Below are 27,576 nucleotides of genomic sequence, written 5' to 3'. Positions count from 1 at the left end.
TGCATAGGCACAATATCTAGTTCTATCTCATTAGTAAGAAATTAGGAGACAGAAAACTGAATTCTGCCATGAATCACACTAGAGTAATTCACAGCTTGGTTCTACGGAGGTGTCTTGGATAACTGGACTGCTCTGTACATTCCAGTACTAAACCATGGCAGACCTTTTCCAGACTTACTGCAACACTATCAAATTTAGAAATGCACCAATATATCCTTAGATAAATTCTCAGTACAATCTGTTAACTAACAAGGTTTATGAAAAGAGCATTTTTATTACAGAGAAGTGTAACAGATTCATTGCATTAATAAAATCCAAATGTTAATGGAAAAATTAAAGAAAATAAATAGAAATGGTAATGACTCATCAGAAAGCAATGCATGCTTTGGATATTTGCACAAGGGGCAATGAAAACAAGATCTAGAACCAGGAAAACAACTGCAGAATATTGTAATGAATATGGCTTTACAAAGGGTTCTGACACATCATTCAGTATATGTACATCAAACAGTTCTCCTCCCATCCTCTGTCTGAAGGGCAGCACAAAGAAGAGGAGGATAATCACATAAACATGATCTAACTTTTTCCTAGTCATCCAATATGACAGCTTGATATCCCTGAGCCAGACATTGGTGCTTGTATCACCGGTCCTACCCCTTTTACCAAAAACAGCGAAACTCCTTTAAAGTAGGATAACAAAATGTAGAAGCTTACATTATGTTTAAAGTACAGCTGTTTGAAGACTAATTTAGGCATACAAATTTTAAAAGTAATTCTTTAAATTGTCTTTCCAGGACTAATTTAATAGATGTTTGGAGAAGTTACTGTTGTTTCAGTTGCCATTAATGCACCTTCTGTAATCCACATAAAATGCATTTGTAAATGCATAAGTAGGTGTTCAACAAAAATATCATACATGAATCTTAGAGCTCTTTATTCTCGTAAATCCAACCCAAAATAGTTTGAAGAACTTAATCTCCAGAGTTTCTCATCACAAATTATATTCCCTTGAGAGCTTTCTCATCATGTCTAGCCCTAATTTAGCCTGTTTTGTTTATGTTCTTTCTTATTTGTAAACAGTGCATGCCCAAATGCCTTCCTTTTAATGAAGTGTAGCAACAGCATTTGATTGGAATTTAGATAAAGGAGCAGATAAATCCGTTTTCTGTAAGTTCGTATGCATATGTATGAGAAATTTAAAAAGTATTTTGATAAGGCTGATCTTTGATACAACGTCTTATCACACAGAACCCAAAATAGAAAGGATCAACAAAGTCCTGTATGAGATTCCCCTATATGAAATATAAACTTTATGAGACAACCCATTGTTGAATCCTTATAAAGAATAAGTGGAGGGTTGCATGGAAAAGTAAGAAGACTTTACAACTAAAAAAAAATGAAGAACTTCTTAGTTCTGTGAAGAATAATTGTAATATTCCTTTAAATAGATATCAGCACACACTATTACTTGTAATATTTCTGTAGCCTAAGATGGAACGAAAAGGCTGGAGCAGACTCTGTCCAACATGTAAGAAAAGACAATCCTTTCCCTTAACAATGTACAAGTTAACTGAATTCTAGGAACCATTCAATTTTATTTTACTGATAGAGAAGGTCACTTTCCCAAGGACAAATCAGACATTCTGTAAGCAAGCTACAAAACCTCTACTTTATACCACCCTTTGTTGAGTACTATCATAATTACTCAACCTTTCCTGTCAGCCAACAAAAGAATACCTGACAAAAAATTGACAGATTAAAGTTTGAATGAATCTCTGCTCAGATGATACAAAACCACTGTAATGTTGTCCAGTTTTGAGATGTAAATCAAAACATTTAACATAGAACCACAATCACTCAAGAGCTGAGGCACAATCAACCTCTTGCTTGTGTCTTGCTTTTTTATGATGTGAGTGCTGAAATGGAAATAGAAAAATACTTCCAACTGCAGTGACACTTTGATATACCATGAATTGCAGCACACAGTCACTTGGTTTGCAATGGGATGCACTGCTAACTCCAGCAGATTTGTCCTGTTCAATTACTCTGTTGATAAGAGACACAGCCAAGGCCTATCCAATGTTTTCACAACACTTAGCAGATTCAGCAGGTGCTGGCGAAGCAGTTCCAGGAAAAGGAAAGGACTAGCTGAGGCTGGCTGGTGCTGAAGCAGTATTCAGGTTCCCTTGGCTTGCTGTGCCAAAGGAGAGAAGGTAAGCAAGATTACTCATTTACTATCAGTGTATGGGAAAGTGCCCTACCCACCAGCATCCTGACCATTACTGAGCCTACCTATCTAGTATTTCTCTGCCAAGCAGCACACATCAGCTCAGATCTCCATCTTCTGTTGCTTGTGAGGCTCCATGCAGCTCCCTCTCTGGGACACATTTGCTTTTCTGCCCACTACTCATCTATCTCAAGGATCTTGCTCTTGGCCAGCATTTATGCCTAGCAGATCTGTAAACATTGAAACCTCTTTGTGTTTGGAGACACAAAGCCTTTGACAGTAAGAAACATTGCTTTCCTGACATGGGTATCAAAGACCATTTTCTCCCCTACCAGATACCAGAACCTGTCACTTGCAAGAACTTGTGATTTTACTTAGGGTTCAATACTTTCATGACTGTGTTCACGGGGAAAATTGAACTTTTATCTTCTGTTTGCTTAGCAAATAAGTACCCAATCAAGAGCCCATTGAGGTCAGTGAGCAGAGTCTACTATTGCTTTTGGATAACATACTGAATTGCTGTGAGGGTGTATGTCACCAAATATACCTATTATATCAAATGTTTTTAAAAATTTTATCCAAAGATACAAGGCAGAAATGCATCACATTTTCTTCATCTGTCCCATGTAAGAGTAGCTGTCTATAATACATCCATTTTTGACAAACACTGTTGTGTAAGTGACAATCAGAAGTAGAGAACTGCAGGCAGTTGGTCCTGACCTTAGAAAAATCCTACTGCAATTACCACAACTCAGATATAAGCTACTGAATTAATCTCTCCTCCCAGGAAACAGACTCAGTGCCCCACTCCTACATCAGAACACAAATTATAAGCACAATGGCAAGCAGTGGTCTGGCTTCTGGGTTGACTGAAGACCAGTTTCCAAGTGAAAGCATTGTCTGTCCTTGAGACTTTCTATGGCAAATCAATTCCAAGAAAAGAAAAGATTTTGTAATGAAAAACAATTTTAAAGAAAGAGAATACCCAACTCAATTCACATATATCCAGTAATTCTGGCTTCCAATTATGCCTAGCGGGAAGAACATTAATCAAATTATATAGAAATAGAAACTTGAGTTCTAGTATTAGAATAAAATATAAAAATAAAAAAGTCAGTTAACAAGTTAAAGAAGCATAATGCTGAACAGTATCTGTATGAGATCATTTTTCAAAGAAAGCCACATAAAAGCATCTTTTGTCAGATGCACATCACCATTGCAACCATGAGCAGTTGCATGGCTCCACGTGCAGTTCAGCAGATCTGACAGATTAGTTCTGCAGAAGGCATGAGATCTCACTTCCCCTCTATTTTCACACAGCCTCTCCCCTCTCTGGCCTAAACAGTCCTCCTTCCCTTTCCCAGATGCAACACCCAACCCATTTTCTACCTACCACTCATAGCACTCATTGGCTGATATCACTGACTGAAATATTAGAAAGCAGGTCATGTTTTTGTTTTTGCTTTGTTTTCTTTTTTTTTTTTTTTTTGTTTTCTTGCTCTTGTCCTCATGTCAGTGAATTAAACCAGCACATGGAAGTGACTGACAAGAGCTGAAGCTGACGCAAATCTAGCAGCAGGGGCTTGTGTCCAAGAATAGGTAGAACAGCAAGACACAGAGAGGGAAAACAGCCTGCTGTCAGCGAGTGCTGTGTTGCCTGTGAAATGCAGTGCACTATGGAGCTGCACTCACCTGGTGGCAAAGCATTTAGGACCTGGCTTTACATGATGAGAATAGTCCCTTGACTTCAGTGGTTTGCTTCTATTAACACCTATGCAGCAGTTATTTGCAGAGAGGCTAGATATACAAGAACAAGTATTGCTAACAGAGCTGTTGGGAGTATCTGTATAAATTCTCAGGGTCGCTTCTTCAAGGGTGAACATATTCTGTATCCTCAGCTCTATTCTTGGACCATTCCCAGTGAAATCAGAGATATTTATATAGCTGCCCAGATTAAAACGCAGCTGGCCTTCTTACTTTTCTTCCCAGGGATGCTGCCCATGAAAGCACAGTGCAAATACATGAATAGTGAAGTGGCTGTTCAGTCTGCAAGCTCGTAGGAGCACATACTTGTAAGAATACAAACATTTTCTTACCATCAGGCAAAAGAAAAAAGAATACCTTACCACTGAAAAACATGTATAAAAACCATGATAAGTAAACTAAGATAACTGTCTAACAAACTCTTGACAGGTGAGCAAGAAACTCTTTCATTGATGTAGATATGTAAGATTAGACTATGAAGCTGTGGTTTGCCTCGACCACTACAGAACATGGGATCTCTCTGGTTTTATAGAGGATGGAGACATACCAGCTGTGAATGGATTACTGAAATACAAATGTATAATGACAGATTATTTAGTCTGACTTTGGGGAGATAAACAAAAGTGTTCATTTCTCTATAAAAGAGAATGGTTTTCAATGCAGTGATTGTAAGAGCAGGAAATTAGTAAAATACTCAAATGTAAAGAAATGGACATGTCTGGCTGTGACAGCTGGACTCGGAGAAGGAAATACATTATTAAACATCACCATCTACTGGAAGCTAGTGTTTATTCCTTGCAAGGATCCCTAGGTTGCTACAGTGAATTAATCTGTGATACAAGATCCTGTTTTCCCAGGTCTGGCACTGCTCATATGGCTGTTAGCAGACCAACATCTGTGGACCTTTCCAGCACCAGGATGAGAAAAGTGTTTCAGCATTTTAAATACAAATGCAAAAACTTTTGTGTTATACAATGCAAACTGAAGGTGTTGAGAAGCCACAATGGCAACTTAAAAAACAGTTTGGTAGTAAAGTGTTGGGGCCTGATGGAATGCTACCTCCTTTCCCACTGAGGACAGAAACCTCTGGTCCCATTAATATTCATGGCACTTCTTTGCCTAAAGTCCGTTCTCCATGTCTCTCTCAATCAGCTTTTTTCTTCAAGTTCCAGAGAACCCATAGTGCTGTGTGGCAGCAAGGGAAGATGCAAATACCCACCTTTGCAGCAGAAGGCAGATATTATGGTGAAGTGTTACAGCTGTGATGGCCCTTTTCCTCCTTTTCCTCTGCTTTCTCCTCCTTTCTCCTCTTTCTCACTACTTTCTCTCTATATTTTTTTAATTTTATTTTTAGAACGAGGTGAGGTTCAGGTTGGATGTTAAAAAAATGTATTTCTCAGAAAGAAAGAAGATGTACTGGAACAGGTTGCCCAGGGAGGTGATAGCATCACTGTCCCTGGAGGTGTTCAAGAAACATGTACATGTGGCACTAAGGGACATGGTTATTGGGCATGGTGGGGATGGGGTGATGGTTGGACTAAATGATCTTAAGGACTTTTCCAACCTTAATGATTCTGTGATTTTGTCATTCTAACGTTACATTTTGTTGCATTTATACAAACGGTCAAGCAGACCTTCAGAATATTCATACATTCTTCTTCCCTTGGGAAGGGGTTTGGGAAAAAAAGCTACAAGAATTGTGAAAGGGCAAAGAAATTTGCATGAGTGACAATGCAAACCCAACTCTATTTCTATCAAAGGGAGTGTTTGGATAATTATTGAAAACAATAAAGATCATGGAAGATGCTTCAATGCTTCAACCCTTTAATACATAAATAGATACTTTTCTAAATAAACTTGTGTGATTAATGAACTTCCTTCTGGATTCATTTCAACAGAAGGCATTGGCAGTGACAGGGCTGAATGTGGAGGGGCTTATAGGTGTGTGCAGATTGTTTTTGTCAAAAGCAAAACACTCTTTTTTTTTTCAAGAAGTAAACACCGAACTGTGTCAAGGACAAAGGACAAAATAAAGTAATAAAGAAGGGGGAATAGGTCTTGTTTGTACTACGCTGGTAGAATTACACCAACATAAAATTCACTCAAAACCAAACAAGCCTTCCTCACCGCATACATGGCAGAGAAACGAATTTGTGAGAGGATGATTTCTTCCAACCAGTAATGTGCCTTGTACGATTTATTCCTGGGAGACATCATTTTTCTCCACTATGAAGCGAGGTTGCAATAACCACCTCTGAAACAAAGTTAGACAAGATATATCAAATGCTTCTTGTACAGGGACAAATATCATTATTGCAGTTATCAAAAATGTGCAGCTTTGGTATAGAAAAATAGTAAAGAAACAGATTCCGGTATAGTTCATAACTTAGCTTTCATTCAGTAATGAGCAGCACTGATAGAGAATCTTCATTGTACCCAGCACCAAACACTATTAAAATTCCCAGTCAGCTGAAATGTCTATGTTATTATTCCATATGTCCCCAGCAAGACCAACTCCACATTTGCCCTCTCCCTTCTGTCTTCTGAAGGCAGAGACAATAAGTGCTGGGTGGATTGCCCATGGCAGACTTAGGGGGCTCAAGTGGGGGAAGGGGATTGCCCAGCTACCTCAGTTTTATGTGTCCTTGCTTTGTTCCAGCAAAGAGACGGAGCACACTTTGCTGCTGCTTAGAAGCTGCAAAGAATAAAGTCATCAAGAACTCAGATGTGGAGTTAATCATGAGAAAATGAAAATTACCTTCCAGCCCAGCACAAACCACCTGGAGCCTCCCCGGGCTCATCTCCAGTGTAGCAGTGCACAGTGTTTTTTTAATATATAGTCAGGAAATGATAAAGCACCGTTCTCCATCCTTACCTCTACAGCATAAACCAACCTCCTGACTGATATGAGAGCTGTGTTCCCATCTTTCTGCAAAACTTTAAACCCAGCTCTATGGAGCAGCAAAGAAGTTTTGAAACATATATGAAAATCTGACTTAGCCTTTGGGAAACAGTTTTCTTTCTTACAGTGTTACTACCTTACATTTCTATTATTTTTTTTAGGCAAAATATGAAATATCATGCTCTAAAATACTGCTGATTTGTTTTCTGAGACACTAGTAGAACACAGCAGTGTGCTGAAACTAGATGATCACTGTGTTCCTTTTCAACCCAGGCCATTCTATGATTCTTTGGTTCTATGATACACCCATAGTCAACAGAGATATGGGAATTTTAACCTCATCTACTACATTATTTGTTAGATGCTTCTGTGTTCAGACTTGTGCACAATGCACTAAATAACAAACAACAACAAAAAACCACAACAACAACAAATGCAGTTCCTACATCAGGAGGCTGAGTCCAGGAGTCTGTTATTGACTCCTGGACTCCTGGGCAATAGTTTAAAGCAGGAGCTACATTCTGGCAATTTCTATCATGGAAACCATTGTGAATATGTTGGTTTTGCATTTGCAAGATGTTTGCTAAAGGGTCTTAGAGCACATTTCCAGCCTTGGCATAGAGCACCAGGATAAGAATGCTAATGATAATGAAAGCAGTGTGTTTTGTTTATATGTAATATGACCTTTCCATCAGGATGAATGCTTCCCAGATTATATCAAACTTCAGAAAACTAGGAATTAACTCCTTCGAGTAAGGCCAGTAGTATACACTGTGCTGGCTATTTTGCAAGAGATCTTTTCAGTTCCCTTAAATCAACACTTTCCAATAAGCAGGTGTGACAACTTCTCACATTTAAGGTCCATTAAATAGAAGATGGACTTCTGGTATTTTGCTTATGATGAAATAAGTGCTTCAGAACGTTTTAGTGAGGAAAAGGGTTTGGGGCAGTTAGGCAAATAAACATAATTGATAGCAAAATTGTCACTGAAAGCAAATTTCAAGCAAGGAACATCCTGCTTAACATACTGTTGGAATTGAAAATTGAAGGAACGTGGAACAAAGAGAGTGATAGGAACTGAATGGAAACAGGAATGGCCTGAAAGAAAGTAAAGAGCTGAAATAAGTAAAATAAAAGATGAAGACTAAATCAAGGGCAATTACCTTAGCAAAGAAAATTACTTGCAGACTGCAAACTTGCGGACAACTCTCTCGGCTTTTTGACTGGTTTTGGCAAGCCATGTCAGGAGTTTCATGGTGTCACTCAAATACTAGGGATGTACCACACTGGCATCAGAGACATCAAATTTAAAACTACTCTGTGAACTCCCTGACTACAAATCACAACAGGATGGCTGCTGAGAAGTTAACATGTAAGGGAAAGAAAGCTTCTGTGGTGATAAGAAATATGCCATTGCTGCTGACCCCTGCAATCCCTGTGACTTTGCAAACAGACACAGCACCAACTATCAGTGTCTCATACAGTAGACAACGTGGAGTAAAATCTATTCCATAAAGCAGAGGGATCTGGTTGTTCTGTGAGAGCACAGCTTGAACTCTAGAATTTACCTGTCCCTGCCTGGACAAATATTTCTCTCCTATAAGTTATTTTCAATACCAGTGATTTCATGTAGAATATTATAAAAACAATTAGATTTTATTAAGGAACACTATTCCCTGTCAGATAAGTATAATTTGTATGTAATTTATCGTTACTTACAGGAAGAACTTCCTCATTTCTGTTTATTACAAAACAGATATGTTTGTTCACATATTGGCAGTGGATGATGCACTTTTCTCATGCAGTCTTTAAACATGAGTTTGCTCAGGAGCACTAGCCAATCCATTTTTCTTTCTTTACTGATGCAAACATATGCCCAGTTTCATACAGAGCTGTTAATGCTGCACGATAGCCATTCACTTGCTTTGGAGGAGCTAGTAGAGATAGGAGTGTTTGTATGAGCCTGAGGAAGTTATTAAATCCAATAACTTTCATTTACCAAAAGAGTTCTTAAATCAGTATCAGCTTCAGGTAAATGGGTGGCCAGCAGGGTGAGGGAGGTGATTGTGCCTCCCTGCTCTGCCTTTGTGAAGGCCTATCCAGAGTAGGAAGTCCAGGCCTGGGGCCCCCAGTATGGGAAGGATACAGTGCTGTTGGGGTGGGTCCAGAAGAGGCCCATGAAGATCAGAAAGCTGGAGCACCTCTCCTATGAAAATAGCTTGAGGATGCTGGGTTTGCTCAGCTCAGAGAAGAAAAAGTTCCAGTGAGATATCGTCACTGCCTTCCAGTAACTGAAGGGATGCCTGAATGAAAGTCACAGGGATGTTACCCTGAGTGGTCTCAGGGTTGGGGCGGTCCAGAGGCAGTGCAAAGGGAGAAGCTGTAGATGCCTCATCCCTGGAGGTATTCACGGCCAGGTTGGATGGGCAGCATGATCAAGTTGGAGGCAGCCCTGCTCATAACAGCAGATTGGAACTGTATGGGCTCTAAGGTCCCTTCCAACCCAAACTGTTCTGTGATTCTACGATGAAGCAGCTCTTGACCCACAGATGCAACAGGAAGTGACTACAAATGACTGTTGCCCAGGGGTGGAAACGACCTGGTTCATGTCTTGGTGGCTAGAATTTGTGCCATGGAAGATATTCTGAAGTAACAGTGAAGGAGAATCCTGTTCTTATACAAGGGATACCACAGTTAGCTCCATGTTACCAGGAAGACAGTGGCATATAGGATTTTGCTTACTAGAGATTCATTGTAAATTTGTAGCTGGAAGGTTTTATCACACTGTAGAAATACTGACCCTCGTGGGTCAGGTTCTGAAGTACTTAGAGAAGTCAGAGAACGGGTTAAGATTTTACTGTAGCCTCAGAACAGAAGCTGAACTATCTCTGTGAGTTATGCTGAGAGCTGACAGAAGTCATATACAGACACGGTGATACGAATGAAGCTGTGTATAGCATCACGACTGAAGTAAGGAGAGAACTCCGAGGCGCTCCTCCGCACACAGCCGGCAGTTAATCATTAAGCCCCTGCAGACCCGTTCTTTCGTGCCCCCAGCCCCGACTCCCCCGGGAGTTGCCGTCAGGAGGGAGGGGCGCCCTGAGCCCGCCGCCTCCCGGGTCACACCTGTTTCTCTCTTCGCCTTTCCTCTCCTCTCCTCTCGTTCGACCATCCCCGCCACCGCAGCCTCGCACAAGCGGCCCGCACTGCCCTACGCCCGCCCCGTCCCGTTCGGCAGCCCATGGGCGCGGCGGCGAGGCGAGGCAGGTGCCGCTGAGCAGCATGGCCAAGGGGCCCGAGCAAGAGGACGCCTTCCTGCACCTCCCGGCCACGCAGGCGATGTCCGCCACCGCCGGGCCGGAGGAGTGCTACGCGGAGCTGCTGGCGGGCGGCTTGCTGCCCTACGCCGAGGAAGGGCTGGGAGCCGGGAGGGGGCTGACGGAGTTGCCCGCTGCCGTCAAGTCGGGTGAGGACCGCGGGGAGAGCCGCTGGGGAGGGCCCGGCCGTGGGGCAGCGCCGGTTTAACGGGATGCTCGGGGGGACGGTGTGCTGCCGACCTAACGCCGTCCCCGGGCTGCTTCTCTCTTCGCTCCCTCTCGCGCAGAAGTGCCTTTTAACGGCGAGACTCTCTCCTCGGAAGAAGAGGATGCGAATACTCGCGACGGCAAACTGAGAGCTGCGGACAAGAGCCCGTCCCCGAAGAAGAGCATCACGCAGATGATGAAGGACAAGAAGAAGCAGACGCAGCTCACCCTGCAGTGGTAGGGCCGGCTGGACGGGGGGGGGGGTCTCCCATAGGGCCGCTCCTCCGCCTCGGGGCTGCGCAGACAACAGGAGCGGCACCGCACCGCTCGTTGGCCGTGGCTGCGTTCGTTGGGTTCCTTGAGCTTATTCCAACTTTTGATAACCCTTGTCTCCCTCAAATTCCTGATGCTTTGAATTAGCGGAGGTTTGCCTGTTAGCAGAAACCTCTGTCTGGTTCCTTTGGCACATGGCTGTGAGAGGTGATGGAAGATCAGATTTATTCGGGACAGAAAGCACTGTGGATCAGCTTATTGTACCTGGACGTGTGATCCAGGCATCCAATATGGAAAGAAACTGCGCTTATTTAGCTGGTCATCCTGGCTTAGTAGGGATACTGTACTAACATGTATATAGTCGTTTCTCTGTTATTTTGTTTCAGTAAAATAACATTGTAATGTCTTCTTTGCAGAAACATTAAACCCAAATGTCTTTAAAAAGTTTTGAAACGAGAAATTACCTAAGAATTACATTAGCTTTTATTACTCTAAATGGGAACAACAGTTACATTTTCATTGTTTCTCGCTGTACTTTTTGCATCAAATTCTACCACTCACAGACGCCCTAACTCTGTTTTAGTTTGGTAAAAACTAAACCAAAGTGGAGCTCAAATTCTGTAGGCTTTATCTGCTACAGGTCTTTCTTAAAGTACTCTGGAAGTTAGTGAGCAGTACTGTTGAATTAAATGGGAGCATAGTTACCAGACACAGGCTGTAAATCTAGAGTTTTCCTTATAACCGAAAAGCAAGAATAATGTGAATATCTCAGTTTCTTACTTTAGTTTACATCTGACTTAGAGCAGACAGTAAACTGTAAGGATTTGAGTCTGAGGACTTGTAAATTATTCCATGTGCAATATTTACTGCTAAGGTATTTTCTTACACATTTGTGTAGTTTAGAAAACAAATTTATTGCAGATAATTCCAGGAGTAGCAAATGATTGATGCTGACAAAGAAAAGAAACAATCAGGAGTGGACCACCTTGCTGTTACCAGTAGCTCAGCTAAAGAGAAGACAAATGGCTTTTGCTTGTTTTTAAATTAGACTTTGTTGACCACTATCAGGCGCACATATCTTACAAACAGATGCACAGAAATGTGTACTCTTCAGAAAATGTCAGATCTTTGATTTTTACCATGGTTTGGTCAAGAAACAGCTTCAGATCCCACATGGAAATTGAAAATCCAAAGTAGGAAGAAAAAGAGAGACTTAACTACTGGTGTTAAACGTACACTGGGGCAGATGATGCAAGATGAAGTCCCTGCTCTGTTCAGAAGTCAGACTTAAACCCAGGTCTTTCACTGCGTAATTGGTGCTCATCTTTTCAGAGCAAGGTTGGTTCTTAGGTGGTAGTCATTGAAATAAAAATCATTTAAATCAAATTGCATTGAAGAAGACTCATTAGGAAAAAGGGTCCTGGCTTCAGGTGTTCCATATTCTGCAGCTGCCTTAAGCATAGTCAGTTTCAATAAGTGTAGTCAATTTCTGGTGTCTGTGTTATTCAGTAGAAACTCTTCTATGTGCCATTGTAGAAATCTTCAGTAAAATGGAAAAAAAACTTAAAAAGAGGGCAGTGTCAGAAAAAGGGAAAGGAAATAAAATGGGGAAACGCGCTGTGTTGCTTCTTACCCTGGCAGTTTCTTTCTCCGTACAGGCTGGAAGAAAACTACATTGTCTGTGAGGGAGTTTGCTTACCAAGATGCATCCTTTATGCACATTATTTAGACTTCTGCAGAAAAGAGAAGCTGGAACCTGCCTGTGCTGCAACTTTTGGGAAGGTAAAGAGTAAATATCTTCATCATTTGTTAGGCCAGTTCTTTGATAGACTTAGAGACTGGTACACGTGTTAAAATGTCTAATGAATTCATCGGTTTCTTTCTGTTGTTAATGCACATAATCAAACTAATTAAGTGATTAAATATGAAAAGATTTTATGACAGCAGCTTTAGGAGAATTATGAGGAACTCCAGCTTCTTTTTCTTTGTTTTATTTTCTCTCCAACTGTTTTCTTATTTTTTTCTTTTTAACAATGACATTAATGTGGTTCTTTCCATTAAAATAATAATAATAAAAGACATAGAAGGCACTTTTAATTATACTAAAGTGCTAAGTGAGAAGTGATATGAGAAGGGGAATAAAGTTAATAATACAAAGAGCTCCTGAATGGGAATAAAAAGAAGTTGATTTAGCCCCTTTTCTGCCTTTCCCTACAATTAATCCTGAAATCATTTTAATGAAAGAGAGATGGGAGCTTTCCTAATTAAACTCTGAGTAGCTGGTGAAAGAGGAAACCAAAAATGCTGATCTCTTCATTGTTCTTAGATAGCAAAATGCATCAATTTAATTAAATAATAATAATGGATTTCAAATCCAGTTCATAAAATTACTTACTAATTTTTTTCATCCCAAATAAGATACACTTTCTCAGTGTATATCTAATTTTCATTACATGGTTCCAGCATAAATGAGGAAGACATCAGCTTTCCATTTAAACTTTATTTTGACAGAGGTCTATTAGCTGTGTCTACTACTTCTACTTCTATTACTGAGTTTTGTTCTCAATAAGCATTGTTCTTTATGTTCCCATAAAGACCATTGGGATGATTTTATGGCAGTAATCTGAATCTCAGGAGTCCAGTGTCAGAATGTTTTTCTTGATTTGATTTAAATCACATTATGTGCCTAATGTAAACTTTCATACTGTTTCAGTGAGCATAAATATGTTTAAGACTGTGCAGCCTTTTGATAGTGGAGGGCATAGAAATACCTGCAAGGCAAGGAAATATTTTTTTCCTTAGCTTTCTGGTCAGTTTTGAAATCAAAGTTTGATTTATTTATTTTTTTCTTTTTAATAAAATAATCAGTTTATCTCTAGCTGTATGACTTTGAAAATTGAATGGCTAGCAGCCAAATCTTTCCCTTGGTTATGTTTAGATCTCTGAAGCTAAAGATACAGATTCAGATCCCCTAGGGATCTGAATCTAGGGGATCTGAATGGGGCAGGATCATGGGGAAAAGACTTTGCATTGTAGAAGTAAAAATGGAAAGGAAGTCCAGAAAAGGAACTTGGGAAGAGTGGAGGTACACAAAGAGATGGACAATGTTGGAAGGACCTCTGCAGTATACAATATGCTTAATTGCTTATGTTTTGTCTTATTTGTGGCACATACTTATTTACAGACTACATTAGGCTGTTCATTTGTCCTCCAGTTTCTTCCATGAGAAAAATGCCTAAGAAAGTATGCCGCTGTTAGACATTAACACAATTCTTTTCTCTTTAGACCATTCGACAGAAATTCCCTCTCCTTACCACAAGGCGGCTTGGAACAAGAGGCCATTCCAAGTAAGGCGCAGTTATTTGTGTATCCGCTTACCGCATACATTCTAGGAATCAAATGTATTTCCATGCCTTTCTAATGAGTACTAATTGCTAGGAGGGGTTATTCGGATGGAAAGCTCTAAGTGATAATCTGTGATGTACATGATGAAACTGAAGTAGCATTTAAGTAAAAACATTACAGCAGGCATAATTTCTAAAAGTAAACTGATTAATTTTCTAAAGCACAATTATTTTTGTAGAGTCATACGCTTCTTGAGGACATACATCACAATGTTATGTATGTGTGTATAAAACATTTTATAACATATATCATCATTACATCTGCTCACCTCGCTATAAACAATGTGCAATTTAACTGTGATTTCATTTGCCTATTGTAAACCTGACTACTTTCAAACTGTTCTATCCATAACGATACTGATTAATTTAAAGGCTCTAAAAAAAAAAAGCATTGTCTTAAATTTAGAAGAAAGTATATATCTGGATAATTTTTAAAAGCTCTGATAAGTACACAGCCTGTTGCATGGTCATTTCATATATGATATATCCATTTGAATTGTACATTTCAACTGCACAATGTTAAAATGTGGAAACAAATTGCAGACAGTTATGTATTATTACTTGTGGTGAAAAGTTTTGTTTGCTCTGGTTCTGGCACTGAATTTTTAGTTGCGATATAGTGAGTGTAAAGCAGTGGTGAACAGTGTAACAACATCCCTTACCTCCACTCTTTCCTCTATGTCCTCATGCCAAGATTGCTGAGGATGAACTGATGAATTGTCCCTGGTCTGATTCTTTTTTTTAACTTTTAGTATGGAAGTCTCCCTTTCTGAGTATTTGAAAATGTACTGGTATAAGGAATGTAGAGAAGCAACGATCTGCAGATGCTGTATGGACAGTTTTTAAGGAGTTTCACATTTAGAAAAGCCATGTATAGGGAAGAATAGAGATTTCATGCATTTTTTGTTGTGCCAAATTTCAGCTACGGTTACAGGCACAAGATGCTACAGATTTGGTCAGCTTTGCAGATGGACATTTGCTGTTGTGTTTAAATTTTTGAGGGGTATGGCATTCATAATCTGTGCAGAAATATTTGGCAACCTTCCGATTCATGAATTCTTCTGTTAAGTCTTAATCACGTTCACAAGCCAGCATATTTAAAGATATACTTTCAAGTTTTAACAAATGAGAGAATGCAAAGGCAAAATACTGCAAAGACTCTCATTATATTTTTGATCTGATATATCTAATAAATTCATAAACAAGATCCAAACTTCCAAAACATGTCATATATCTAAGTAATTAAAGCATAGTATGTTAGCATCCACTAAGTAAAGAGGTATGTTTCAAATCTTGTTTTTTACATGGGAATCTAACTATAGACTTAATTGCGTCTCTATAACTCTTTTTACTCTGAGACATTTATCTGTGCTAGTACAGATATACTTCATACATAACATTTCTTCAGCAGATCCAATAGCCCTACTGACCTTGATGGTATTATGTGCCTTATTTTCATATGGATTAACTGTTCTTGGGCAATTTCCTCAAAGGAGGATGAGGCATCAGCAGGTTTTGTTTGAACATCTGGCGTATTTTTCTCCTTTTTTTTTTTTTTTTTTTTTTTTTTTCCACTGGAGGTTTCCTCTAGCAATTAAATTCCGTATTTTAAGCATGGTAGTGGAAGTGACTTGTTTTGTTTTGTTTGCTGTTTTCATTCTCAATTTTGTTGTTGTTGTTATTGGATATAACATTAGAAGAGCAGTAATAGCACTAGCTATTTCTGGCTGTTGTTTGGTGGTGTGATATTGCCTGGAAAGCGGTTGTTGCTCCAGAGCATGGAAATGCTCTCCAGTGGCATTATTCTTGTATTACAAAGAAAAGTAAACTCCCTAGGTAGCCCTGCACCTACCCTGTATGCACACATGGTAACAGTTTGATAGAGCCTGGCTGTGGTCAGAAGAAAGCAAAGAAAATCAGTTCTCTCTTCTATCAACTTGAAGGTGACAAAAATTTTCTCCTACACCATACTCAAACTGGATATTAGAAAACACTGCTGTTCTATGATGTGAGGCAGGGGTGCTGCTCTAAGGTGTGAGATATACAGACAAATGTTGGTTTATCCTCAGATTCTGAGCAGCATTTGTTAACTGAGGTTCCAGGGTGGCCTTAAAAGTGGTTCTAATAAATTCAATAGCTTGGGTCCTCAGTCAGAACATCCCTCTCTCTGTTTATATCCAACAGTATATTTGTACAAAAAATGTAAATACTAAAATACTCATTTAAGCATTTGACCAAAAAAGTACAACATATTGGGCAGAGTTTTGTCAGCAGTGTTCGTGTTATCTCTGATGCCCATGCTGATCAGTCCAGGTTGCTAAACAGCAGAGGCAATTTCTATATTCCATCTGACTGAAAGATGGCACAGCACCACAAATAAATAAATGTTGCAAACTCTTTTCTGAGAATACCATTTCTTAAGCAACGGTTGTTTGTAGAACAGGTTCTGAACCCTTCTTTTTGCACAGGCAGTTTTGAATATACTGTGGCCACTAGTAGAATTTAGTTTTGGTCTTCATTGTACATGAGTTATGATGAGCAGTTATTCAGGAAAATACACACAGTAGGCTGCTGAGCTCAAGTTACAATTTAATTTCTACGTAGACTTTGACCAACATTGAATCTTAGCTTTTATCCATCATGTCTGAAAACTATTATCTTATTTATTAGGAGTGATTTAGTGGGTTAATAAAACTGATATGGCAGCTGGCCCCATGATAACAAGTTATTGCAAGTCCCTGAGCAGCTTAAGCCTATCATTTCCTTATCAGCTATCATTTGTGTCAGTGTATGCTAAAATCAGGGCTACTACTTGCATAGGAACATATGTTACAATAAGCCACTGAAATTAAGAGAAAAGCAGTTCAGTTTGTTTTTCAATAGATCAGTTACAAAAATCAAAAGTAGGTTTCTTATGCCGGCTGATTTCATGTTACGAATTATATGATAGAAATAAAACAGTAGAACACAAGTATAAGGAGACAGAAAGAGGGTACTTGAAGTTGTAGGGTAAAGATTTTTGATATTACTATCAAAAACAAGTCGAAAAAAAAAAAAAAGAAAAAAAGAAAAAAAAAAGATATTCAAATAATCACTTTGGGCTGCAAGAGAATAAAAATCTTTCTATCTATGAAGCATGCCAGACAGAACTTGAAAAGCACAGATTGTATTTTTATTGCTTCTGTGCCATGACTAGAAGGCTGTACTATTTTACAGTTATTACAGTTATTTTACAGTATTTTTTAGTTAACATTAAAGGAAATTAGAAAGATAGTTGCTCTGCTTTTAGGGCACACTGAATAAGTACCAAAAGCTTCTATTCTTCATGAAATAAAATGTCACACCTGAAATTCTGATATCCTGGGGCATTCCAGAACAGTAACAAATGTTTCACCTGCTGTTACAAACCCGGGAATGCAAATCACGCAACAGTCCCTGCTTCTAACCCCAAATCTGTTAATACTAAGTTACATATTGAATAATCTAGATCTTGATTCTTGACTTATGAAGAAATCTTGCTTTTCTTTGGCTTCTGATTTAACAAGAGGGAGTTCCAAATTTGTGGAGCAAGTGTGAAGTTTTATTTTTAGAATTTAAAGAATGGCACATAATCAAAACTGAGAGGTTTGGGATGTCAGAATGGATGCAGAGAAATGTTTGCTTGTATGGCCAACGCCAAGCACACTGTTGTGTCTATAACATTTTTAAAGAAGTAATCAGAGCTCTGTTCAGGTTTTCACCCTGTGCAATGCACAAACTTTGTAATGTCAAGTTAAGTACACACTGTTCTTTCACAGGATCCATACATATGCATTTTCAAAACTACTTAAGTCACATAAAAAATAACTTCACCTTCATGAAAGAGAAAAAAATGTTCATGCCTTTAGCATTTTTGTCAGAAGCCTTTCAAATATTAGGCATTTTCTGATATGGGTGTTTGGCCCAAGTCCATCTGTTTAATGGCCCTAAAGCAAAAGTAATGTCTGAAAAGCTTCAGGACTTTAATTCACAATACAGATGATGCACTAATGGATCTGAAACTGAGGACAACTGTCCAGCATTTTGGCATTTAATGAAAGGTCATATTTAGTGTAAGGTATTCTAAACCATCTTGAGGTGTTCCTCTGATTTAGTTACTCAGCTTTGACTTTACTCAGTAAAAAGGGAACTGTAGTAAGCATATATCATTATGTCCGATCTTCTGACAATTAAAAAATATTTTAAAATGCTCTGTTCATCACATAACCATCCCAAGAGAAATGTTTTTTTTTCAGGGAAAGTTAATCTGTAGTAAATAAATAGTTGAGAGACATTTGGCCTTCTTAAGGGTTTTGCCACTGTGATCTATCAGTAGTACATAGATTCATCAATTTCTGACAAACAGTAAAAGCCATGATACTTAACAGCAGCCACCTTTTTTGCCACAGTTGTTTAGCTATGAAATTCTGGATGCACCCAATGAAAACAGAAATGAGTATGTCAGCTAAGACCTTCAGAGCTAAGCAAACTTATCACCAACAAACTGTTTCTTACTATATTTTGTATCTGATGTCTTTAGTCATATTTATAAAGAATAAAGCATTTCAGCTTTTTGTTCTTATCTACAGCTACCCCATGCAAAAACAAACTGTAGAATAGTAATTTTTATTATTATTATTTTTAATAAACATCATCAGGAATAGCAGAAATGAGCTGAAAATCTTCATATAGTCTATGAACTACTAGCTGGAGAGTATTACCGTGTCCAAGTCTGGGGACCCCAGTACAGGAAGAATGAGGAGGTGTTGGAGTAGATCCGGAAGAGGGCCACAAAGATGATCAGGTAGTTGGAGTATCTCTCCTATGAAAATAGTCTGAAGGAGTTGGGCTTGTTTAGCTTAGAAATGTGAAAGCACTGTGGATACCTCATTGCAGGGAGTACTTAAAGGGAGCTTACAGGCCAGAGGGAGACAGAATTTTTAACTGGTATGATAGTGATAGGGCAAGGGGAAATGGCTCTAAACTAAAAGAGGGGAGATATAGGTTAGATGTTAGGAAGAAAGTCTTTTCTCAAAGGATGGTAAGGCACTGGCATAGGCTGTCCAGATAAACTGTGGATGCCCTGTGCCCTGGAGTATTCTAGGCCAGAATGGATGAGGTCAGGGGCATCCTGATCAGGTGGGCGGCAGTCCTGCCCACTGGCATGGGCTCATAACTAGATGATCTTTAAGATCCCTTCCAACTTAAGCCATTCTATGATTGTATTTTAAGACTGAAGTTTTTGAGAAGTTTTTGAGATGTTTTAGTGAAATCAGTGCAATGTGGATTTTTTCTATGGCCAAATCTCGCTCTTGCACTCTGCTCAGGAAGGTCACTTCTTCTGTAGCAACATCAGTGGAAAACAGTATCTTATGCATAACCAGATTTCTTAGCACCAGCTCTTAATGTTAAGGTGTTTTGCTCAGAGCAGCAGGAAAAATACAGTAAAAGTTTCTTTCTTCCAGTTCTGTTCTGGGGGCAATAATTTTCAGGAGAGCAGTTTGGGAGGGGAATGGAGATGTTATCTCCTTAAGCAGCTAAAGCAGAGTTAGTCAGCCTACAACTTGAGAGATGAATGAATGAATGAATAATGCATTAGCATTGCTTCTTGCACATGGATGAACACTAATTTATAGGGAAGAAAAGCAGTAGGGAGTTACTTTTACCTGAAAAGCGTTCTGTGAAATCTCCTAGATATAACAGTAGTATACCTGAATAATTACCCCTGGTGGATCAAACCTTTGCAACAAGCTGGAATTAAAATGAAAGACAATGAACATTAAGAAAAAGAGATGCAACGTAGATATATTCCTCCAAGTAACATGATTGTAAAAGAGAAATTGTTTTAAATTCAGAGAAAATGTTAGCTTTGAATTTTGGATCAAATCATGGCGACTCTATTTTCTATGAGATCAGATTATCTTTTTCCATGACAGTGAAAGAAATTAGTAGAAACTGTAAAGGAAAGTTTTCATATAGCACTGAATTTGACAGTTTACTTTATCTGACATGTCACACAGAAATAAAAATACTCTTTTTTTTTTTTTTTTTCCCCTCCCACAGGTATCACTATTATGGAATTGGCATTAAAGAAAGCAGTGCGTACTACCACTCCGTGTATTCTGGCAAAGGCTTAACCAGGTACAGTAGCATACACCTGAGATATAAAGCCTCTGACCCTGCTTTAGAAAGACGGTCAGTGGAGGTGCAACTTAAAACTTCCCTAACAAAAGTATTTGTAGGACACTAATTACTGTTGATACCAGAATTAATATTGCTGTAACTGTCAATATCTGGCATTCAAAGATTTAGGTACCAGTTTGCTCCCAAGAGACATAGATTTTTGTTTTTATAGCTTGATTTGGATCTTTTACTCATATCTACCGGTATGACTTCATCATAGTCAGCACAGAGCTGCATCAATTTATTCCATAAGAGGATTTTTTAGTATAAGACAGCAAAACACATTTTCCAGAATACTTGTCTCATTTTGTTTGCTTGTGCATCATCCTGTGATTTCTTTCCCCAGGACAGCTTCCCATTATGAAACGTCTGGAGAATGGTGTGAAGCTGGCACCTGTGGGTAGGAGGGAGGAGGGGTTAGTGTAGATTAATATTTACAAGTCCTTTAACTGGCTAATATCAGTTTAAACCTAACCCAGGAAGCTCTAATTATATTTATTTAAGGGACAGCTAGCAGGATCAATATGTTACGATAGCTGCCTGTTGGTTTGCCAAAGATTAATAGTTCGTAAAACAAATGTCTGTGTTCACATACAGCTTGAATGACGGCTTTCATTGTCTATAGCAGTGTGCCCGTGTAAGTGGGAACTACGAGAAAGGAAAAGAGTAAATGAGCTTATAATCGCACACAGAAAATTCAGCTGCTGTCAGATTCAGGCTATATCCAAAGAGCCTTCTTCCAAACAACAAAACAAGTGTAAAAAATGAGGGTAATGTCACCAGTAATGTTGGAAAGGAGAGTTCTATCTACTGAAGGCCTTAAGGTGTAATAGAATGGAATATGCTATTTCCTTACCCATTATTTATCCAAAGCTGTGGAGGTGTTGCTAGATAATTTTTTTCACAATTTAGCATTATCTTGAGCAAATTGCTCATTGAATTGACAAAAATCAGTTCTTTTCACTTAAAGGAATATAGTTATTCTTAAACCTCAAGTCAGGGTCAGCAAATGCCCTTTTTGTTGAAAACAAAAAGTTTGTGAGTACTTAATGCTTCTGAAAAACGTTTTTTCATATGACTGAGATAGCTGTGCATTTTTGAAAATCCAGTACTCTACATGTCAGAATCTTTAGGCCAATTATGCCAAATACACCAAGAGAATCCAAAGTGTTGACGAGTAACTCTAGGTATCCCTATCTTGAATAAGAAATGTGAGAAAAGGGACTAGACTCTGCTTATCAGCTGCTTAGGAACTTTTTATTTGTGTCTGGACTTGTACTCTCATGTTGGAGCCATTGAATTTTCAGGGTTCAGCAGTCACTAGCTGATTTAGAACAGAAGCTCAAATGCTGACTTTGCATAGTCAGGGCTATCATTGTGTTTGGATATGGCTGTGTGACAGTGACGCAGTAGTCTGGGGTTAATAGCAGACTTGTAGGGGAGAAAACTCAGGCAGTGAGGGATGACAAAACAGAGAATGAATATCCCAGTTGCTGGCTGCTAAATATAATGATCCATCTTTAACCTTTGCTCAATCACTGTTCTAGAAGTGAGCCATAAATTTTTTTTCCTGGATCAATCTCAGAGCAGAAATAGGCAGTGAAAATATACGATTTGATGATATCAGATCACACTATTCCAACACAAACAAAAGCATGTGTAAGTCCTTACCACAACACATGTTAAGTAGATGGCAGCTTGTGAAATGATTAAAAGGGGCCTTGGTTTAGCTACCTAAATATAGGCCTGCACTTCCATTTCAATGTAATTGACATTTGAGAGTTAATATCCTGGTAATCAAGCTGACTACAGTAGTCCTTAAATGTAGGATTGTTGATGACTGGACCTGTTAATTTCACTATAAATTTGACCTCCTAGTTCATTTAAATATCAAACTTTGCACCACAAAAGGAGAGCAACTGACACTAAAGTTACTGATATACACAGTATTTTGAGAAGGAGAGCTTTAGTTGGTGATTAAGGCTCTGGAGGAGCAATACTATCAGATGCTGCTTAGTATTTTTGCTGTACATCCTGTGTATGTTATACTATGAATATGGAAATTAACAGTCCATAACAAAAACATTTAGCTATGAAGCTAATCAGCAACTCATTGTAGTCAACTGAGAATTATGCCTTCATTCATGCTCTTCTATCAGCAGACCCAGGAATTCTGTGGGTAACATAATCAATCATCATATGTTGGAAATTGTGACTGGCCTGGGCAGGTGGAATTCATAGTCTTTCAGTCTCTGGTTTTCAGTCCTGCCAGCAAAGCATCTCAACAATATGGAATGACCACATTGCTGCTAATAATTATAAGACATTGTGTTGCCCACAGTATCTTATCAGCTGGCAGAAGAGGAAGTAACAGTGATCAAACAAGCAGTGCTATCTTGCTCGTTTATCATTATACTGATCCTTTAGAGTCTCTATACTTACACATTCTCTAGTGAAGTAGCTATAATTTAAAAGGTGTGTTTTCTAATGTCTGCCTCTTAGTCCATTGAATTCATCAGGAATCTCTGGAATGGACTATTAAAAGCACAGTCACCATACTGCAAAGTATTTTTGATAGTTACAAAATATTTCATTTTAGAAATGCATTTTGCTTGTATCAAAGTAGTGCTGTGGTAAAAGAGAGTGAGAGATTACTATGTTTTCTTTGTTTTCCTGGGAAGTATAAATTCTAGATACTTTTTTTTTTTCCTACTCTGACTTCACTCAGCAGCATCCAAAAAAAAAAATAAATAAATAAAAAAAAATTGAGTTTCCACAACCTCATGGACTTGCATCTATGTTGCCCTGATGATATTTGTGAAGTTGCAAAGATCCAAAGAAATAAACTGAAATTTTTATACTTTACTTTTTTGGTCAGTGGTCTGAATCTTCCTGTTTAAAAGCTACCTTCAGTAAGTTTCCCTGATGTACTCATACACTTGCAAGTCAATGGAACAAGTTTAGAAAAAAGTGTGGGTTTTACTATTATCATAGTTGGAGAAATGTAAGTCATTATTCTAATCAAACTATTTTATACATAGATACAGATGTGTAAGTATGTGTATATGACAGAATGATTGAATATGCCTGTATGTATATGAAAAATGTTTTGCTTATGAAAAAATAATAAAATAAATTTATTTTCAAAGGTTCTCTGGAAGCAAGTTGAAAAATGAGGTAAGTGCTTCAGTTGGTTTCCTTTCACTTCTATCATGACCAAAATAGTATTTGTGACCTGTGGTTTTCTTCATTCACTTCTTTCAAAATTTCAGTAGTATTTTGCATTAAAGAATAGACTGCAGAACCCTTTTTTTGTGTGTGTGTGTCACTGAGTATTTGCTCCTCTAAATACTTACAGGAAAGTAAGACTGAAAAGCAGATTCCAAGGTTCGTGTTCCAACCTAGTTCCCTGCTAGTACAGCAGTTTGTAACAGAGCCTCCTAGACAGTGGCTCAAGGTCTAAGTTTTTTGTATCCATTACTTTTGTAGGAAGGCTTTCTCAGAATCTCATTGATCTGATTGGAAATTAATGGGTTTTGATAAGTGGAATTTTATGCCTCTTCACCATTAACGTCTTCCTCTATTTTTGACTCTTTATAACATTTTATTATGATGGTTACGGAATGTTCCCAAATTGTTCTTTGACACTGTTTAACTGTCATGGCATAGCCTGCATTCGTACTACTGAACATCTAATCCCCAAAAACAGCATAGTCCCTTCTCATTGCCCTCAGCATGAAGTAACAGTTTAAGCATGTCTGGGAATTGTTTAGAAGAGAGTTGTATCTGGTGTGAACTGAAAAAAATGCCAGGAAACATTCTGAATGATATAGATTTGATATTGTCTGGGGACAGTTCTTGACACCATTTAATTTACCAGATTAAATATAGTTTGTGTGATGAACTGATAGAAAACTGGTCTTTCTCCTTTTTCATTTTCAGATAAGCAATTCCTAGCTGATAGCAGAAATTCTTATTGGTTCCTGAGAGTGTAGCTTTACTCTATTGATTTTCAGCCCCTTTATTGCCTTTATCTCAAAGCCATCCAGATATTTCTACATGACCTCTTGGTCTTCCTCTTTACTGATCATTTCATTAGCTCATGTCAGCCAGTTTAACCTATGAAATACTCTGTGACATCAGTCCCAAGTCTGGTCTTTGAGAATTTTCACTTCAGTTCCTTTTCAGCCCTGAAGTTTCCCTGTAAACAGAGCTTGTTTAGCTGGAGACACTTTCTTAAACATTTTACATTCTTCATCTAATCCCTACTCTCACCAGCATAGCCTATCATTTCCTATGGTAGCACCATATCAATTATTTTAGTGAGGTTCCTATAGATTTGCTGAATTTTTTCCTGTTCAGATAATCAGCTGTCTTATCAAACGAAGATAGTCCTATGCCATTGGATACAAACATATTCAAGGATTCATCAGCAGTATCACAGCATTCATTTTTTCAGAGTTTAGGAATGAAACATTTCTGATTCCCTTGGCATAAATGAATACATGCTTTAGTTCCATCTCAGAGGTGGGAGTCGTGTTTCTATAAACCTATCTCATTTCTGCCCCAGACTTCAATACCTTGGTCCTCTCAGAAAAATAATCACAAAGAAGTCAGTGGAAATAAGTGAGAAAAGAGCAAGAGATCTCTATTTTGTAGATCCATGTTGTCTGAAATTACTAAGATGGCTCCTTAGAGAAAAACATAGTTTTGTAGTCAAAACTGAATTTTAATTATCTCAAGTTATTGAAAAATTGGCAACATACTTTCCATTAAAGTGAATAGTGATATGTCCTTATTTATAAGCTTGAAAGTACATGCAATTAGTTATTCCAGAAACTTTTACAGTGGTTGCATAAGTAGGAACATAAAGACATTGAAAAGATGTTAAAGCTCTGATTGTCTAAATATACTGAGTAAATGGCATTTGAATGAACACTTACTAAGTGCCAGAGACACTGTTTACTTCTGGCATGTTTTATCACATTTTCTAGTATTCTCTCTGCAGGGGGAGATATCAGCAAATTCTTTTATCTAAACCAGTTAGTGCACCATTAGAGTCTGTATGGTTAATTAAGCAGGTATTATTACTGTCATTATCTTAATGTTAAATGGCCATTAGAAACAGATGGCATTAAATTGAAAGGGCAAGTGGCAGTGGGTTAAAAAAGCCTAGAACTGAGAAACAGTAGTATAAGCCCATTAGCAAGGTACAAAACATTGCAAATTATTTTAAGTCACCCACCAACATCATTGCCTTCTTTTACATGAACTAATCCCTTCTGAATAGAATTTCTAGTGTATTTCATGAGTAACTGCATCTTAAAGTAATTGAGATTACTCCTGTTATTAAAAAAAACCACAACAGATAAACATACAAAAAACACAAGCAGTTTCTGATACTTACAGGCAAAGTATTGACACGAAGAAATATTAATGCCTTGAAATTTCTACAATTTCTTTGACTTATAGCTTGTATGTAGATGGGTAGTAGGTAGCACAAGCAAAGTTTGTTTACCTATTGTAACTTCTACTTCCTGGTTGTTTTGATAGAGATATCACCCTATAGAAATAGAGGGGATAATATACATGGTGAATAAATCAGCTACAGATATATTTTTGTCAGTATTTTGTCTCATAATTCCACTTGAAACTGACCTCCAGTTGGTGAGTCAACATTTTGAGAGAATATGCCCTTTTGTTCTCCTTCATGCAATATTTTTCTATAAGCCTGCTACACCAGCTAATAGTGAAATTTGACTGTATGCAAAGGGGTAGGAAAATGGCACTTAAAGTGTTATTCGAACAACTAAGACATGGGTAAAAGTTCCATTCACTAGTACAAAAGGAATCTGCTCAGATGTAATGGATTTACCACAGGAATATGCAGAAAGTCTCAAGGACCTCTGCCAAGTTTTAACATGAGGACTGGGTGGACTAAAATGTAACAATGAGTTTCAGCCAAATAATCTCTTCTTGATGTGAATGAAGTCCTCTGAGAAAAAGCATGATTCAGTAAGGACAACTTCATAACACAGGTTCTATTGCTTCTCTTGTGGATGAGGGTTTCATCTTATATCATTTTAGAGCTTAATAAGCATGATATGGTGCATGTTATAAATATAGGCATAGTAACATTATATCACTGCAGGATGTGACTGTTGCACTATGCGGAGGAACAGACTAAAACAGACTGTGAGATTATGAGGATAGGAATTTAAATGAGTTTAGATTTACCTTGTATTGCTTCATGGTCAGTTTGAGAACTGATGCAGACAGGGTGGCTGTTGTCCACCCAAATCCCATCTCTCCAAAGGTTCACGTTTAATAATTATTCCAGATCTTTTCTCAGTCTGCAAATATTATGTGTCTATAATATTTCAGAATTCAAAAGCCAAAGAGACTTGGAGAACTCGAAGAACTGTGAGAAAATCTCAAATCAGCAGGATTTAGTGTAATTCAAGACAAATGTATCTTGTCTCTAGGTCAGTGCTGACAATGCATCAACAAAGAAGCAGGAGAACACAAAACCACAGTAAGGAAATCATCCTTACTAAGATACAAAACTGAGATCTTAATGCTAATGAACACCCTTTCTTTTTTAATTCTCTTTCTTGTTGTTAAAGAGTTAGCCCTAGAAAAGCCATATATTTATTTCCTATATGAGTTCCTTTGAAACTGCATTTCCTCTTTCCATCTTCATTCTTTGACTCCTGACTTTGAATTTCAGGATTGAAATGCTTTACAGGATTTTATTTTTTTTTTCCTATTGTATGAGTCTATGTTTTTTCTACCCAGTGTAATTTTATTTTGTTCTTATAGACAGAAGCAAAATGCTACAAAGATGTTCACTGAACCAGATGTAGTCTCTCTGAAGTGAACAGCCAAACACTCACTTCAACAGATTAGGAGGAAGCCAGCTAAAATCAGTGCCATGACACAGAAGAGCACACAGCTCAATCTGTCTTTTTTTCTTTTCTTTCCTACATGAGTTTATGTGTGTGCATGTTTCAGTACGGTAGGAGACAGGACTAGAAGAAATTTTCTGGAGCTTTGTGTCAATTCTGTCATAATTACTGGGAGCTATGTAATAAATACTTAGTTCAGAAGTGTCCCTACATACCATCACACCGATAATGCCATTATATATTATCAAAAGTTATGATAAAATAAAATGTCAGGTATTGTAGTAAAGCAGCAGAACCCACTGTCATAGTGCTATCAGAGCAGGAAGAGAATAGGGGAGATCCTTAGCACCGCCAGTACCCAAACTCCTTTCAC

General features: G+C 38.2%; 1 protein-coding gene across 1 annotated transcript in view; it reads left to right on the top strand.

Annotated features, from left to right (window-relative positions):
• Positions 1-10,034: 10,034 nt before the first annotated feature.
• RFX6 (regulatory factor X6) overlaps positions 10,035-27,576 on the top strand; it is a 33,988-nt gene continuing 16,446 nt past the window's right edge. The window contains exons 1-6 of the mRNA XM_015858800.3: positions 10,035-10,359; positions 10,498-10,654; positions 12,349-12,472; positions 13,976-14,037; positions 20,176-20,253; positions 23,445-23,472. Coding sequence (XP_015714286.2) covers positions 10,176-10,359; positions 10,498-10,654; positions 12,349-12,472; positions 13,976-14,037; positions 20,176-20,253; positions 23,445-23,472 — 633 coding nt within the window. The 5' untranslated portion in view covers positions 10,035-10,175. The remainder of the gene's footprint in view (positions 10,360-10,497; positions 10,655-12,348; positions 12,473-13,975; positions 14,038-20,175; positions 20,254-23,444; positions 23,473-27,576) is intronic.

This window comes from Coturnix japonica, chromosome 3, assembly GCF_054131305.1.
Source record: "Coturnix japonica strain WE chromosome 3, WE-NBRP24, whole genome shotgun sequence".
Taxonomy (NCBI): Eukaryota; Metazoa; Chordata; class Aves; order Galliformes; family Phasianidae; genus Coturnix; species Coturnix japonica.
Note: the sequence above shows the minus strand (reverse complement) of the source record. Positions and strands in the feature narration are given on the sequence as shown.